At 55.9% G+C, this 14,166-nt stretch overlaps 1 protein-coding gene across 4 annotated transcripts in view; it reads right to left on the reverse strand.

Moving 5' to 3' along the window:
• SYNE3 (spectrin repeat containing nuclear envelope family member 3) overlaps window positions 1-14,166 on the reverse strand; it is a 91,407-nt gene that overhangs the window by 48,525 nt on the left and 28,716 nt on the right. For all 4 annotated transcript variants that reach the window (XM_046647445.1, XM_046647443.1, XM_046647442.1 and 1 more), the window contains exon 2: window positions 6,590-6,745. In XM_046647445.1, coding sequence (XP_046503401.1) covers window positions 6,590-6,733 — 144 coding nt within the window. In that variant the 5' untranslated portion in view covers window positions 6,734-6,745. The remainder of the gene's footprint in view (window positions 1-6,589; window positions 6,746-14,166) is intronic.

A 14,166-nucleotide genomic window follows, 5' to 3' on the forward strand; every position in this document is an offset into this window, starting at 1 on the left:
TGACTGTCCACTGTTAGTGCTGGCTTTACTTACCTTCTGAGCTGTATTCACTGGCAGCATGACATTTGCCTAAAGCTCAGGCTCCTCCCCGGGGGGTGGCAGTGTTTTCTCTGACTGATGTCCCAGTGGGCTGGCCGTCTGATCCTTCTTTGTGGTTGGGGTGGGGGAGGGGTCCCTGCTGTGTCAAGAGCTACCCCATTGATAGCTGTGTGACCCTGGGTAGGTCACTTGACCACTCTGGGCCTCCCTCTCTCAACCCTGAGATAGCAATAACAATGACTGCTTTTTCTGCCTCCTAGGGTTATAATATTAATGTAAAAAGTACTATTAATTACACCATTGATGCATGAGTAGACTTTGTAAACTGTTGAACCATTACGGAGACCCTCCCCCAACATGTGCACACAGGCACTGGTGCCAGCGCTTTTGTTACTTTCTCTGAGAATGGTCAACAAGGAAGAGGAGGACAATGAGGACAGCACAGAGGGTCTGCCCCTCCTGCGTGATCCCAGAGTGGGACTCAGCGGGCCCCTTCCGCAGGCTGAGTGGGTGCGGGAGCTGGGGGAGGGAAGAGCGGGCAGATGTCCCAACACAGGGGAGGAGGTTTTGTTTGGGTTTCGGGGCCGGGCCAAGCAGCAGGATGTGGCAGGGCCAGTGGGCAATGGCTGCCGCAAGCCCAGCGGGGACCCGAGTCCCGCTGTGCAGCAAGCAGCAACACGGAAGCAAGGGTACCACAGCCATCGGTGCGGACTAAAGGTCTGGGGGCGCCCGTGGGAGGTTCTGGGCAGAGTAAGATTACCCACCCCCTGCCCAGAACACTTCACACCGCTCAGGAGCAGGGGTCCCACGACGCGGCTGAGGACGAACTTCCTGCCATCCAGTGAGATGTAATTTGATTAGGAATAAGAATATTAAGGATCTGATATTTCTGACACTCAGAGTCATGGGGCAGACGGCGTGCCCACTCCCCAAGCGAAGACGAGGGCACCACAGTAATTCCAGTTTCACAAACAAGGGTGCTGGGGACCCACAGAGACGTCGAGCCCGGCAGAACAACTCTGCCGCGGGCAGGGAGGCTGCCTTCTTCCTGCTGCCCGATTAAGCTCCGTCGGAATCCAGCTCCTTAAATGAAGAGAGCCAACAGCTTTGGGGCAGAAACTCAGTTCAGGCTCTCTCTGCCACACCCAGAAGGGGCCAGGAGGCCTGGATAGCCGGCATAGGACAATGCCTAGTGTCCTGATTGTGCGACCTCATCCAGGCCCCTGGACCTGTGTCCTCCTGATTCCTGGTCAGGTAGGCACAGGCTGGACTCGGGAACAAGGGAGACCCGAGACCCGCTGCCCTTTCAGGGGAATGAGCCTGATGCTTCCCTGCCAGAGAGAGGAGCTGGCCAGTCCCAAAGGCAGGTAGAACACCAAGCCCCACCCGGCCTGAAGCAGAAGGCTGCATATCAACTAGGGGGATGTTGGCTGTGGGCCTGGGCCCGGGAGGCCAGGGGTCAGAGGCTGTGGCTGAGCTGGCAAAGCCAACTTTCGAGAAGTAGATTCCACCCTTCTTCACTGCCCTGAGGATTAGGTGAGGTTTGGCTGCTGTGAGGTTTTATAGCCATCACGAGAAAGGAGCTGGTCCAGGAATGCTGGGCAAGGGACACAAGCCAGCTGGGAAGGGTACTTGAACTGCAGCCACAAAACAATTCCGATTTGAAGGAGCCAATGAGGGCAACAGTCAGCTGAGGGTTGGATGGAGGGAAAACTCCAGCAGGGAGAAGAACCAGGAGACCAGGAAAGCTGAAGGAATGAGGTTAGTCAGGGCTTTCCCTCAACACAGCCAAGACCAGGATGGCACTATGCTAGGTACTGAGTTGGCACTGTGCCAGGTACTATGTTGGACACTATGCTGGGTACAGTTTTGGGCACTGTGCTGGGTACTGTGCTAGGTATTATGCTGGTAGTGTGCTAAGTACTCTGCTGGGTACTGTGCTGAGTACCATGCTGGGCACTATGCTGGGTACTGTGTTGGGCACTGTGCTAGGTACTATTCTAGGTACTGTGCTGGCACTAGAGTCCAGGATGAACAAATATGGCCCAGTGCTTGCAGGCCGTGGTGTGGTCGGCAGACAAGAGACCACAAAGGATTACTGGAGCTCCAAGGCGGGATGTGGGGAAATCCAAGACGGTTTTGTGAGCAGGTGGCGCTGGCACCAAGCCTTGTGACGTGCAGACATTTGAGATGGGAGCTTGAGCAAAGGTAGAGAAGCTGAGTGTTTAGGGCTGGTGCGTTGGCTTTTGGAAGTCCTAGGAAATGCAGCACGTCCCTGACCACGAAGGGGCCTGCAGCCAGCTAGGGAGCAGCTTGGCTGAGGCCAGGCCCCAAGGGCAGGGCCAAGGAAGCTAGAAACAGAGGGCCAAGGGACAAGACGCTGGGACCCAGGGGACCAGCTCCTGGGGGCTGGGACGGGGGGGCGGTGGGACAGTGGGCACAGGTGCACCCCTGCATGGAAACCACAGGAAAGGACCCTCTCCATCGGGCCGGCTCTGCCAGCGCCACCTGCACTTGGCCAAGCAGCCAGTAAGTTACTCTCCTCAATCCTCCGTCCCTCCTGAAGGGACAACTACCACTTTCCCTCCACCCCGAGTAAGCTGAAGCTCAGGGAGCTCCGGAAACTCTCCCACGATGCCACGGCCATAGCAGGGATCGAACCCAGGCCCGCCGGCCCCAGAGCCCAAGCTCCCAACCTCTGTGCGTCCTGCCTCCCATCTCTCTCTCCACTCTCCCCTCACAGAAGGCATCCACCTCCGTGAGGGTCCCTGAGCCTCCCGCAGCCCCTGGGCACAAGGGGCGAGGGGTTCTTCTTGCACTTTATGGCTGGGAAAATGAGGTTGCGGGGGACATGGGACTTGCCCCCAGACACACAGCCACTAAGCGTCAGAGCTGGATCAGAGCTCACATCCCGGTCCCTCTAGCAAACAGGCAGGGGACATGTGTCACTGAGCTGGCGGAGGGATCACAAGGGATGGCCCAGACCCTGAGGGGAGGTCCCATGGGTCGGGGGGTGGAGAAGGCACTAGCTCTGCCCTTGCAACAGATGGCGGGAGTAAAACGTTTTCCTTCTTGTTGTGAAATTGCGTTGGAATGTCAAAGGGCACAGAAAACGTGTGTGCCTGAGCCCAGGGGAGCGCACGGTGGGGGGCTCCCAGGACGCGACTCCCTCTGCCTGGGCTCCAGATCAAGTCCCCGGGGGCTCACCTGATGGAAGTGCTCCCCCTGGCTTCCAGGGCCCCTTCACTCTGGCCTCACCAACGGCTCTTCCTAAGGACCACCCCTGCCTTCGCTTAAGCCAGACCCACCGCCAGGGGGTCATGACCTGCCGGCTAAGGCCACAAAGTCCGAAGGGCTGAGCACCAAGAGACAGCGAGGACACGCTGGTGTTGCCAGACAGGGGACGTCAGGAGCTGGGACTGGGAGGGGGTGTGGGAAGACTCTCGGACAAGGGAACATTTCATTCAGACGCACACCCACACCCAAACAAAAGGGCGTTCCAAGTAGAGGCAACGGCACAAACAAAGGCTTAGTAATAGGAAATCTGGGAGGTTTTCTGCCAACAGGAGAGGATGTGTGCCTGGGAGGTGGGATGGCGACAGGAGCCAAGACTAGAAGACAGGGTCATATAGATAGTGGAGGACTTTGGATACCAAGGGAAGTTTGGTTTTACTTTGGTGGGAAATAGGGAGCCATGGAAGGTTTTAGAGGAGGAGAATAACATGTTAGGGATGCTCCTCACACATACTTGTGTGGCTTCCTGGATTATGTGCATCCCTGTCCCCTGCTATGCCATGAACCCAAGAGCAGGGTGTGCCTTATCTGCCTCCACCACCCAGGCCTCCATGTGGGGATGGCCGGTGACACTCTGGACTCAGCTCTGGGTTCAAGCCCTTGACCAGATCAATTCCTTGAATTTTGGCCTGTCACTGTGTCTAGGAGTCCATGTCATTATCGAAAAGTGAGGACAGTAAAACCACATGCACGGGGCTTTTGTGAAATTGAACAGCCTTGGGCACATAATAGGCGGTGCATGGATGTCAGTCCCCCTCTCCCAAGACGGGGCAGAGTAATCATTCGATAAATCTAGCGGTGACACTAACAATGACAATGATGACAAAGGCCAAGTCTGACCAGGGAGGGGGCTTTGGGCTGCCACCTCCTCTCCCAGGCTTGTCCCATCCCTTCAACGCCTGACCTTCCAGTTTCCAATCCGCCCTGGCTCAGAATCCTCCTTGGCTCGGCGTTTGAGGCTGTCACCCTCTGACCCCTGCCCTGCTCTCTGGCCCTGTCTCCTGCTTCTGCCTGACGGTCGACGCTGCCCCAACACCAACCCTGTCGGGGCTCCCACACACGCCCCCTGCCGTGCCCACCTCCAGTGCCCCTCCCACGCTGTCCCTCTGCCTGGAGCCCCTCCTCCCTTCCGTCCCCCCTGCATCTCCAATCTGGCTAACTGCTCCTCACTTAAGCCTTGGCAGTAAAGGTCCCCAGAGGCCTCTCTTGACGCCCCAGGCTGGGGTACGTAACCTCCTGGGGGTGCCCCAAGTGCCCCAGGTTCTGCACTCACTTCACCATCCAACCGGGAAGCCTCTGACCGGATCGCTCAGGAGCAGTCACCCCCTCCTTTCGGCCGTGACGGTCACGCGGGGATGGCGACCTTTCCCCCTGGGAGACGCGGGCCTCGCTGTGCTGGCCTCAGAGGTGCAGGGCTGTATTAATCAAGGTATGTGGCAAGGGGCTGTGTTGGGACCAGGGACGCTCACCTGGGTCCCGAGGCCCTAGTTGGAGGCCTGGGGGGGATCGGGACCAAAGGGGAGGGTCTCAGGCCCATTGGGGTCAGCCAAGGAGGACAGAGAAGGACTATTCTGAGGGCAAATCGGATGGCAGGTGACTGGGGAGAAAAGCATTGGTGGGTGACCGGGGCGGGGAAGGGGTGGCAGAGGGCGTCACGGTCACCGCCAGCTCCGGGCACTGGCATCGAGCTTCGCAGGTAGCACAGTGCTTTCTCCTAAGCGAACAGTCATTCATTTGGCAACAACGCCACCCCTTACTGAGCCCCTTCGGTGTCCCCCGCTCGCCTCAAGTCAGCATTCTGAGAATCAGCACCACGCCATTCCAGAAGGGAGGTAAACTGAGACCCAGCAGGGTCAAGTGACTGGCACGGAATCACCAGCAAGAATCGGAGCTGGGATTTGAACCCAGGCCTTGCAGACCCCACAGGCTGTCCTCTCTCTAGTCCAGCGAGCGTTTTTATCAGACAGAATGTTTGCGAAACCGGGGCCCCCGCTCCCTGACCCAGCCAGGCATGAGTTTGCTGTGAAGACCTGGCTCCTGACAAGCACGTGATGCTGTAGAGCAGCAGGACGCTCACCTGACGAGGAGGCAGAAGCCCCGAATTCCATGGCGGACGTCCTTCCAGAGACCTCTGCAACTCGGACAAGTCACACGACCGCCCCAAGACTCAGTTTCCCCACGGTAAAGGCAGACAATGGACAATGGCCCCTCCCTCATAACGTGGTGAAGCTTAAATCATTACCCTGAAAGGTGGTGTAAAGTCTTCACTTTCACTGTCCACTTGCAAAAGAGTATTCGCTATTTTCAGTAAAATGCACAAAATCAATAGGAGAGCACAAAAAAAGAAAGCACACAGGGATCTGGGTGTGGGGTTAGCTCCGAGTCGGGGGATCAGCTTGTGAAGGAGAAGGTAAGCGCCCCCTTAAAAGCAACCATTGACAGGTGATAAATTAGAATTGTGGAATATCTCAACGGAGGTGACTCGAGAGACATGTAAGTCAACCGCTTTGCTTCCAGATGGAAAACTGAGGCCCAGAGAGGGACAGGGACTTGGCTGAGGTCACACAGCACTCTAGCATCAGCAAGGAGATCTATAACCCAGGTCTCTGACTCTGAGTCCAGTGCTCGTCCCCCTTGCCCCCTGGCCTGGAGCACATGCCCTCAGATGGGGGCACCTCAATGCCAGGTCAGGCACTGGGCATCCACACTTCTGGTCAGTGCAGCACCCCATGCACTGAGCCCTGCCTTGTGCCAGGTTGGGGGTAGAGCCAGTCCCTGGCCCTGGAGGAGCTGAGGGGGTCCCTCCTCACTGGGCAGAGCCCCCTCCCCACCTCCTTGAAGGCTGACCTGGGCCCACCCGACCCGCAGGGACCTCAGCCACAGGGAAGCAGGGACGGGGAGGAAGCCAGGCTGGGCCAGCTGAGGTGGGGGCCACCTGGCTGCACGGTGCCCCCTGTCAGGACAGGAGGGCCAGAAGGCAGGCTCCAGACCCTTACTATGAAAGTATGGACCTGGAATCGGCAGCAAAATCGCCACCTGGAGCATGTCAGAAATGCCACATCTCGGGCCCACCTCGACCTCCTGGGTCAGAACCTGCACTTAAGCCAAAATCCCCGGGAGACTCAGATGCACCAGAGTTTGAGAAACACTAGTCTAGTCCACCACTGCTGCTGACCCGTCGGGAAACCTGAGGGCAGAGAGGAAGGGATGCAGCCCAGGCCACAGGGCTGTGGTGGCCTCGGCAGCTGCTGCCTACCTCGGTCTCCCGCAGCCTGGCCTCCAGGGCCGCACGCGGTCCCTGGGTGTTGTCGCTGATCTGCAGCCGCTCCTGCACAGCCTTCATCCACTGCCGCGCGTCCTCCACGCTCCTGTCGAAACCCTCCTGCGGCTGCTGCGTCATGGCACCTGTGGGCTGAAGGCAGGACCACGTGAGATGGGGCAGACGGCCAGACGCAGGGTCTGCGACGGGGCGGCGAGGGGGTGGGAGACGGACACTGGGGCCAGACCCACCAACACCCCTCCTGGTGCTGCAACTCGGGCGACACAGCCAGCGGCGATTGTGTTTGTCAAGGAGCCCGGGGACTGGAAAGTGGCCCGGCAGGAGGATGGGTCTGGGCTCTCCTGTCCCGGAGCAGGGAGAGCGGCCCTGGGCACTGGGTTAGCAGAGACTCTCTGCGCCTCTTGGCTTCTCTGCTCCCCGCTGACCCCACCTTGGGACTCGGGGGCCGCTCTCTTCTGTCTCTTTGGGTTGAAGCCCCTCCTAAAACACATACAGTCTGAGATGATGGTGACAGATAATGAATCTTCATCTGAATGGATCGAGAAGCCCCCACCTAAGAAACACAATTTTTGGCATCGGCCAAGCTGATGGCAGTCTCCGAACCTCACCTGGAATTAACCTCTCAGGCTGGGGCCGGCCACATCAGCCAGGGGTCTTGCGGCCCCTTCTCCACCAGCTGGGATCCACGGCAGACGTTGCTCGTGTTTCCACCGAGCCAGGGGCCTCCTGCCTCCTGGCAGCCACTGACAATCAACTGGCTCAGCACCCGAGATGACGCCCACTTGCTCTGCCTGTCACAGGTGACGCCTGCCTGCTGGCCCAGGCCTCCCAGCCAAGCCAGCGCCCCAGGCTACACGCCTCCTTCCTCTCTTCCTCTCACCTTTTAGCAGTGGATGCAGAGTCTTTGATTTTCTCTTTCTTAAAGTCCCATAAACCCAGCAAAATTCTTCTGTATTCCAGTTCTAATTGTCAGCTTATGGACACTAGAACCTACAGTGGATTAAAGGTATTTATATCTGCATCTGAGGTGAAGGGATTGGGTCCGGCTTAACCTCCAATCTCCCATAATGCCTTGCACAGAGTAAGCCCTCCACAAAGGCTGAAATAGCCCAGAATCAGTATAAAGCTCAGTGCCCCAAAAATCGATCACAGCATTAGTTAAAAAGGCATAACAAAATAAAACTAGAAACAACCCAAATGCCAGTAACAGGGGATGAGTTAGCTAAAGCAAGGTAGACTTGCATTTCAGAATATTATGCAGCCAACAAAAAGTACGCTTAAAATGAATTTGTGATGGAGAATTCTTAGGATATAACGATAATACCAAAAAACGAGACCAAGTCGTATATTTAGTAGTCACAACTCTATGATTAATAAAAATGCAACAAAACAACCACAAAAAAACTAGACTCGTAGAGAAAGGTTGGGAAGTCTTGCCATTACAGGGTCCGTGTGACTGAACTGGCAGAGGTGGCTGCAGCCGCCCCCTGTGAGCTCAGGCCTCTCCTTTCCCGGCCTGGTGTCCTCAGAGGCCGCTTGGTTAAGGACGATTTGTCTGTGGTCTGTGGAACCACAGTTGGAAGTTTTCCTGTTTCCTTATTCTTCCTCTTAGGCACTTTGTGAATTTTCCAGAAAGGAAATCGTTACTTTTAAATAAAATAAACAAACAGTTTCTTAACATTGGCTGAATTGTTCGTGGGCCCTCAGTTCTCCAGCATCAGCTGGTTGTTCCGTAAGTGTGGACTGGGAACCTGGGCCCCCTCCGGGTCCCTGCACTGGGCGGGCTCTGCCATCGGACTGCAGGAGACCCGCCACCAGATGCACGCTGGGGGGAAGGACGCGTCAGCGAGGGGAAGGGAGCGGGCGACGCAGAGTGGGCTTTGCTCCAGGACGTGGGCCCGTGGTTTGGAGATCAGTCTCCCAACGCTGTTTTCTTTCAGAGCTGTTTTGATTTTTTCTAGCCAGTTAATATGTTCCCTGCAGCCACTCCCCATCTTTGAATGCTCTGTTTGGAAACACATTAGAATGTGCAGGCGTTTAAATTGGTTCATTGTGGCTTTAATCTCCTGTCTAGTGTGTGACTTGACTGGCTTCCAAAAGCTCAGCTTTTATTTTTACAAAGCAAGGAACGAGAGAGGCAGAAACTCGTCTCCCAGAGTTTCAGATGATGCGACAAAGCACAGCTCTTATCGCCCAAAGACAGCGAGGACTTGGAGACCCTTCCAGCTGGAAAGGCCCGGAGCCTGTGAGGCTGGGGTTTGGAGACCCTGAGGTACACAGGATGGAACACAAGGTGTCCAGCGGGTGGTGGGGGGTGGCTCGGGTGGGCCTCAGACCCACAGATCAGCTGAAGGACCTAACTAACTGTGGGCTTGGCGAGGTTACAGGCAGAGTTCAAGAGACTGGGGTCTCTGGGCCTGTTCCGCTAAATCATTTCGTTCCAATTCAATGGAACACACAGGAACTAAGCTCAGGCTCCAGGGACGCCTGATGCTACAGCCACAGCAGCCAATGAGCAGGCCCCACCCCGGCCTCGAGAATCTCCCAGGAGAGAGGCTGCACCTAGAACGCGGTGCGGGCTGCAGGTGAAGGAGCTGCAAGCCGGGGTGGGGGTGTCGAGGAGAGTGGACGGGCTCTTAACTTTCTCTGCGGACCCCTCCTCAGAATAAAGGCTTTAAATGCTGAGAATAAAATGCACAGAACTACGAAGGAAACCAATCATATTAAAACATAGTTATGAAAATATTAAAAATCGAATTCATGAGATATGCGTGCACACACTTTATTAACACATTAAGTCACAAGATCTAACAATGAGTCCAATAACCACCGTAATTTTGAAATAGCGATGGGCGCAAATGACATTTCAAGAAATCTACAACAGCTGCAATGCAACATAATAATACATGTGACAAAGCCCCGGGCACCGCTGAGACAAGAGCGGCTTTGTTTTTGTTTTGACTCATGTGTAACTGAAGGAATTGCTATTGGCTAGAGATTAGTAGCAATAAGAACGGCGTTAGTTTCCTATCCAAGTTCTGGGCCCCTAAATTCTTTCCGTAGCTCCCTGTCGGTCCACGGACCCCGAGTAAGACTCCTGCCCTGAGCTTCTAATAGCCAATGCAAAGGACAGCCTGTTTCCTTACACAAGTTTAAAAGTCTGAAGTTAAAAACCAAATGAGCCTGGGGCTGGCCCGATGGCGCAACAGTTAAGTTCACACATTCTGCTTCAGCGGCCCGGGGTTCGCTGGTTGCGATCCTGGGTGCGGACATGGCACTGCTTGGCAAGCCATGCTGTGGCAGGCGTCCCACATAGAAAGTAGAGGAAGATGGGCATGGATGTTAGCTCAGGGACATTCTTTCACAGCAAAAAGAGGAGGATTGGCAGCAGATGTTAGCTCAAGGCTAATCTTCCTCAAAAAAAAGCAAATGAGCAGCTCAAGAAAGACAACCAGAATTGGTTTAAGGTCCAGGAAGATGCTCCCCCTAAGCGTCCCTCACCAAAAGCTCACTACAAAACCTCATGGATTTCCCTTTGCAGAAGCCAGGGCGGGAGGTGGAGGCCTCAGAGAGACAGATCACCACATGGCCAGGTGGGCAAGGCAGTGCAGACCCTCCCTCAAAGAGGCGGCCCCCAGCACCTCCTCTGATGAATAGAGGCGCTCGGTCCTCAGAGAACTCAAATCAGCTTCCGGCCCTCTCCCCATCCCTGCTCCAGGCGGCAGCCGGAGGGGCTTCTAAAACACAGACGCAGCTGGCTGTTGCCCTACTTAAAAGATCTGTTGCAGCCGGGTCTTCTGATTGGCCCCCAAGTGTCTCCAGCCTCGCTTCTTCAAAGCCACATCCCTCCTCACAACCCAGCCCAGGCAGGCGAGCAGTTGTTAGCACACAGTGTCCTCTCGGACACGGCCAGGCCCGGATCAGACCCCTCTGCTAGAAGCCTGCGCCTCCCCAAAGCATCGTCACCTGTGAGGAACCCTAACCGAGCACCCTCTTCTGGGCAGGCCCGTCTCCCCTCTGGCCTGGGAGCAGGGCAGTGCCCTACTACCCTGAGGCCCTGTGCTAGCGAGGAGAATCACCTGCCCGTCATGAATGATGAATGCCGACTGCAGGAAGGAAGGAGCAGAGGAAATGGCTGGCGGTACTGGGCGGAGCAGACGAGGGGCCTTCCCTCCTGAGGCGGGAAAGCAGAAGGAGCCCTGGACTGGGATTCTGCACGTTTACCCTGAGCAAGTGCCTTTGCTCGCCGGGCCTCGGTTTCCCCATCTGGACACTGTGAGTGTTGAACAGAGCATCTCTGAGGGACTCCGAGGTTGTGGATTGAGCGGGTCCACATTGCTGAGATCTCTGAGCCAGCCTCCACCCTCAGACCGTCCGCCTGGCCTGGGCTCTGGCCCCCGTGTCCCCACGGAGCCCCTCAGCCAGCTCAGAGTGCCACTTCCAGCATCGTGGCCCTTCTAAGGCAGGTCAGGGTGAGGCCACATGCAATTACTCCCCACGCCACTCCCAAGGGAGCTGGTCCAGGGGACCTTTAACATCAGCAGCGGGGCACGCTCTTGTTTTAAATGATCAGGTAGTAAATATTTTTAGACTTTGCAGGCCACATACTGCCTCTGTTGCAAACTCTCCTTTGATTTTACAACCCTCTAAAAATGGAAGAACCATTCTACATTCATGGGCTGTACCAAAACGGACCACTGGCAGAATGTGGTCTATGGGCTGTAGCTTGTAGCCCTATTTTAGATGGCCCAAGGCTACAACCAGCAGCTGCAGGAAGCCCCAGTGGCCAGCAGGCAAAGCTAGCTGACTAAGTGACCACAGGCACGTATCCTGGGATAGGGCAGGTGCGAGAAGGACCTAGAATTGGTCCTGGGGGTCCTAGCCCCACTATGCCCTAGCTGTGTGACATCTGACAAGTTGCTTAACCTCTCTGGGTCTCCATCTCCTTATCTGGAAGATGAGTTGTCTTGGTCCCTCTGGACTGCTGTCACAAAATGCCACAGACTAGATGGCTTATACACAACAGAAACATGTTTCTCAGCGGTCTGGAAGCTGGAAGTCTAAGCTCAGGGTGCCAGCACGGTCCAGCGAGGGCCCTCTTCTGGGTCACAGACTTTATGTTCTATCGTCACATGGTGGAAGAGGCTAGGGCACTCTGTGGGGGCTCTTTCATAAGAACACTAATCCCACTCATGAGGCTCCACTCTCATGACCTAATCAACTCCCAAGGCCCCACCTCCTCACACCATCACTTTTGGGGGTTAGGATTTCAACATGTGAATTCTGGGGGGACACAAACATCCCGGTGATAACACCTAGATGTGGTTGATGAAACACCTCTTCCCCAGCGCCCGGGACACACTCCAGACTTGGAGGCGGGTCCTTTTTTACCCCAAGTGCCTCCTGTGTCAGGTGGACCATTTCCTTCCTTAGGAACCTGCATCCAGACGGCGGCTCTCAAACCAATCAGGGTGTGCGGCAGGACAGGGGTTACTGGCTGCAGACTAACGCATTGTGCGTCTCAACAGCCAGAGAGTGCTGATGCTGAGGATTCAGAGAGGAACCAGGTAAAGCTCTGGCCCCATGGTGCTCCATGTCCCATGAGAAGGACCAACGTGAGCTTTGAGAGAGGGGAGCACAGCGGCCACAGGGCCACCAAGGAGGGGTTGTCACCTGGCCCGGGGTGGGTGGGCTAAGTGGGAGGTGTTGCATGCCGAGGGCTGGGAGGAGGCTGGTGGTACCCTGGGGGATGGTGAGGCTGGAGCATAGGAACAAGGCGAGCCAAAGGAGGAAGCTGGGGTGGGGGGTAAGGGCCAGATCAGAGCCTTAGGAGCCACATCCAGGAGACTGGGCTGCTCCCTGGGGGCAATAGGGAGCCAGCAAGGGTTCAGGTGGGGGTGACACAACTATTTCTGAGCTTCAGAAAAGTCACCCTGGCCAGAGTGGGTAGAAAGGGGAAGCACTCACAAAGGAGTGGGTGGAGGCTGGGGTCAGTGCAGAGACCAACGACCACTAGGGATGGCTGTGGGAGGGGGCACGGCACGCGTGCCTCTCTGGGAGGGAGGGGAGGATTCTCATCTTTGGCAAGTGTGTTTGTTCTTCTTGGACCAGCTGAACGGATACAGTATAAAAAAAGGCACTAAGTATTTTCCACACACATTTGGGAAAAAAAAAAAAAAATGTGCTCAAGGGTGAAAAAAAAGGTAAAAATACCGTTTTCATTTCCAAGTCCAAGAAGCAGCCCTGGGGTGTGGCTGCTAGCAGCAGGAGACTGGGGCGCTGGGTGTGTCTCTGGGTCGTCCCTGAGGAACTGGCGAGAGAGGGCTGGGCAGGAGGACGTGGTTCTTTCTGGTTCTGGCAAGCGCTGTCTGCCAGAGGAGGCGGTTAGAGAGGAAACAGGCTTGGTTTTCAGCATCCCACGTGGTTATCACAAATGGCAGCCGGAAGGGAAATGACTTTTTTGCCTTGACGACAGACAAGCCGAGTCAGTGCAGACGATGGAGCAGAGTTAAGACAGAGCCTGTGCTCAGGCGGAATCTGAGTCAAAAGCCATCAGTCTGTGAGAACTGACATGTCCACAGCAAGCAGGCAGGACCCGCTGGCACAGCTGGGGACACAGTTTCTCCAGGAATGGACTATGAGGATGTACTTTGGGGAAGGCTGAGAAGCTTCCAGAATCTGAGCTGCAGGCCTGAGCCATCTCCTCAAAAAGGGAGAACTTAGAGTCATTGAAAAGGCTCAGAGTGAAGTGAGGAGGCAGAAGAGTGCGGTGGACAGAAGGGCGCTGGAAAACGCAATGTAGACTTCACAGGGCAGAGGAGGCTGCTAACATTTCTGAGATGGTGGAAACCCTATATCATTCTAGGCACTGTGTAAAAGGCGCCGTTAGTCCTCCGAGCATCCCTGGCCTGGGAGGCAGGGCAAGCAGGAGGCAGCAGAGGTGGAGCAGTGGGGCTTCCCCTGGGGCTCAGCGCCACGGCTGATTGGCTGGAGGCCTCGGTGGGCGGAGCTTCTTTCTCCCCACCTCGGAGATGGCAAGAGCACCTTCCTGTTAGAATGCTGTGGGGTCTCACCTGGCACCTGCTCAGGAACAGGTGTTCAGTAGGTAGGGCTGCCATCACCTCCCTCAATTGCAGACCAGAACACTGGGATTGGAGGAACTGGTCCAGTACACAGAGCCACCCATCAGGGCAGCACTCAAATTTGAACCCTGTTCTGCTGGATTCCAAAGCCTGGGCTTGTCTCACTGGCCACACTGCCTCCAAAACCAAGTTCAACTCCACCGCCCATCAGGGCATCAGGCAGAACTGTTCTGGGGAGGACAGCAACCCTGTATCGGACAGGGTCCAACCAGGCTGAGGAAATCCACTCCGAGTCCAGCAGCAAACCAGAAAGGCCTGGCTACACAGGGGTGAAGGAGCTGAGAAACTGCCAGGAGACAAAGGGGAACCCAGAGATTGGTCTCTTCCATCACTAGGCCAGAGGGACGAAGCAGGGAGGTGATGCTAGCAGACCAGGTGGGAGCCCCTGAGCAACAGGAGCTGGAGCCTCAA

This window comes from Equus quagga, chromosome 20, assembly GCF_021613505.1.
Source record: "Equus quagga isolate Etosha38 chromosome 20, UCLA_HA_Equagga_1.0, whole genome shotgun sequence".
NCBI classification, from domain to species: Eukaryota; Metazoa; Chordata; class Mammalia; order Perissodactyla; family Equidae; genus Equus; species Equus quagga.